Source organism: Lepidothrix coronata, unplaced genomic scaffold (assembly GCF_001604755.1).
Source record: "Lepidothrix coronata isolate B3197 unplaced genomic scaffold, Lepidothrix_coronata-1.0 Scaffold358, whole genome shotgun sequence".
NCBI classification, from domain to species: Eukaryota; Metazoa; Chordata; class Aves; order Passeriformes; family Pipridae; genus Lepidothrix; species Lepidothrix coronata.
The window spans coordinates 136,301-139,118 of record NW_016690538.1 but is presented as its reverse complement, the minus strand read 5'-3'; the positions used below and the strand labels follow the sequence as shown (position 1 = coordinate 139,118).

The 2,818-nt window shown below is 62.4% G+C and overlaps 1 protein-coding gene across 1 annotated transcript; it reads right to left on the bottom strand.

The window, feature by feature from the left end:
- Positions 1–1,853: 1,853 nt before the first annotated feature.
- On the bottom strand, positions 1,854–2,579 carry HOXC13 (homeobox C13). Its single transcript, XM_017838781.1, has one exon. The coding sequence runs from the start codon at positions 2,577–2,579 to the stop codon at positions 1,854–1,856; it is 726 nt and encodes a 241-aa protein (XP_017694270.1).
- Positions 2,580–2,818: the final 239 nt, after the last annotated feature.

The window sequence follows — 2,818 nt, the reverse complement described above, 5'->3', positions numbered from 1 at the left end:
AAACGCATCCAGCAAAGGTGGATAACAGCAGAATAATGGGAATAATCACGTAACAGTAATAATTCACTGGGCGAAAGCCTGTTTTTCTTGGCTACACTCTCACGCTGGTAAACAGGGAGCATCAAGACAACCCGAAGGCTGAGGTTGTGCGGGCAATCAAAGGGACCTTCCAAACCGACAGAATTTCGATAAGATCTAGAGCTTCTCCCCTATCTCCTTCTGCCTTTTTCTCCTCTCTCCCCCCTTCTTCCTCCCCCCCCCAGTCTAAAACCTCGGGGGTCCCCGCAGATGAGCAGCCCCAACACCGAGCCTGGTGCGGAAACAAGTGCCTCCCCCGCCCCCCGAGCCCCTCTCCCGCCCAGTGCAGCCCGGAAAGCCCCTCGAAAGGGGCAAACCCAGCAAAAATAATGCCAATAATCCCCGCGCCCCCCTCCAGCCGCTCTGGCGGGGGGTGGGGAAGGGGAGATGCTCCGCGCTCGGTGGGGCTGCGGGGAACGCGTTCAGCAGGGGCTCGGGGAGCACCTTCACCGCCGCTCTGCCGCTGCTGGGAGGGGGGTACAGCTGCCCCCCAAGCTTTCTGGCGGCCTCGGCCCCTTCCCAGCCCCTCTGGCAGCGTTTGGGGGGGGTGACCTGGGCATGGAAGCTCCGCGCCGCAAAGGTGTGACTCCCCGGCAGGAGCAGGAAGATGGAGGCGAGCTCTGCTCGCAGGCAGCGCAGCCCCAATTATGGCTGACAGGGCGCTAATTGGGGAGCTTTGGGGGCGTTCGGCTCATTGGGGGGAGGCAGGATTCTCCTTTAGGGGGGTTCACCAGATGCGGGGATAAAGCGCTTGGGGTGGCAGCTCCCCCAAAGGCAACGTGAACCCGAGGATCGCCCCCCCCCGAAACCCTCCCCATCCCCATCATGCAGCCCACCATGCATTGCCAAATTCTCTCCCCCGCTCCGTGTCCCCAAAAAGCTCCCGGGAAAGCTCATCCTCCGCCTCTCTTTGTCCCCGGGAAGATAAATAAGGCGGTGTCCTCACGCATCGCCCTCCACCAAAACTAAGGCGACCCGTCCCTTCTCTCCCCCCAGGAGGATGGGGGGTCGTGTCCCTCCCTTTTTTGCGGTTATTCCACTCACACCCCTCCGCGTCCCTCCCCACCCAGCGCTAGGACTGGGGGGACTGGAAAGAGCCTGGGCAGAGGCACCGGGAGGCAGCGCCCACCACCCCCCTGTTCCCCCCCCGCTGCCGCCGGGCCCGGGGGGACCGGGAGGGGAAGGGAGCGAGGGATTTACTGTGTTTAAAGATGCTCCAAGGAGAGGTTTTGCCTTCCCGGCCGCCCGCGGGCTGTCAGGCGGGCAGGATGCCCCGCCGGTCCCCCACCCCTCTGCCTCCCTCCTTCTCTCCAAACAGATTCATTTGTCACTTGACACCTATTCCTATAATTGTGTGTAATTGCGATATGATTTACTGTCCCAGCCCCCGACAATTCTCATTCGACCGAACCATTCGAGATGGGTTTATTATTATTATTATTATTATTTTCCCCCTTTTAAGCTTTCTGCATATGGAGGTGCGGCAAGCAGAGGGAAAGATGAAGAGAAGGCACCGAGAGACTCTCCTTAGGTGAGGCAAGAGGAGGGAGGAGAAGAAGAAAGGGAAGAATTAAGGAATTAAACGGCGAAGTTACTTTCCAAGCAAGCTCACGGCGTGTATTTTGATTCAGAAACGATTGCTTCACCTTTTCCATACATGTTCGTACACATTGCCCGGCACAGGAGGCATTCCAGAGCCATTTCTTTCCCTTTAATTACATATACAGGCACACACGGATCTATCCGCGTACGTATATAGAGATATATGTGCACACTCATCCACTCGCACTCACATCCACCCCTCCGCGGGGGAGCTGGCGGTCGGGAACAGGCGAGCACGCCACTTCCCGGAGAAGCCTACCTGGGAAAGGTGATTTCCAGAGGTGTGCGGACTGCGATTGCTCTTTGGAGCAGTACACTTGCCCATCCCAGCCATTAGAAAGAGCCCAGTGCTGGTAACCTTCCATGGGAAGCAAAGCGTCGTGTCTCGGTTCCGGGTGACCCCCGAGCCCCGGCACCACCGACACGTCCAAATAGCCAGGGACCGCCTGGTAGGAGCCGGGAAAACCGGGATAAAAGGCGAATTCCTTGGCCCTCGACGGCAGCTCCTCGCCGGGCAGGGGCCCGCCGGCCTCGGGGTACTTCTCGCCGGGGTGGTAAGCGCAGGGTTTCTGCTGCAAGTTGACTCCGTGGGAGTGGGACAACCTGCAGCCGTAGTAGCCCCCCCCGAAGGGGTAACCGTAGCCCAGCGCCGCGCTGGAAGCCGCCCCCGACGGGCACTGCCGGGGGGGCTCGGCGGCCGCCAGCTCCGCGTACGCGGCTCCCTGCGGCGGCGGCGGCGGCGGCGGCGGCGGGGCGGTGGGCACGGCGAGCCCCGCGTGGGGCATCATCTCCCGGCAGTGCCCCAGCCCTTCCATGCGGTTCTTCTCCCGCGGGGCGTCCTCGCAGCGGCAGGCGAGGCCGTCGGGCCAGCGCGGGGGGAGCCCGAGCGGCGCCGTCATGTCATGCCGCGCTGCTCCCGCCGTCGCCTCCTCCTCCTCCTCCTCCTCCTCTTTTTCCTCCTCCTCCTCTTCTCCTCTCTCCGCCGGCTCTTCCTCCTCGTCCTCCTCTTCCTCGGCGGCCGTCGGGGGAAGCTCCGCGCCGCGACCCCCCCAACATATCGGCGCCCCGCGCGCATGCGCCGAGGCCCCGCCGCCGCCGCTCCATTAAGAAAATCCGCGGCGGCCCCGCCCCCTCCGCC

What these genes read in the sequence shown, in the direction of transcription:
- HOXC13 (XM_017838781.1), bottom strand. Translation starts at nt 2,579, where the DNA reads ATGACGGCGCCGCTCGGGCTCCCCCCGCGCTGGCCCGACGGCCTCGCC.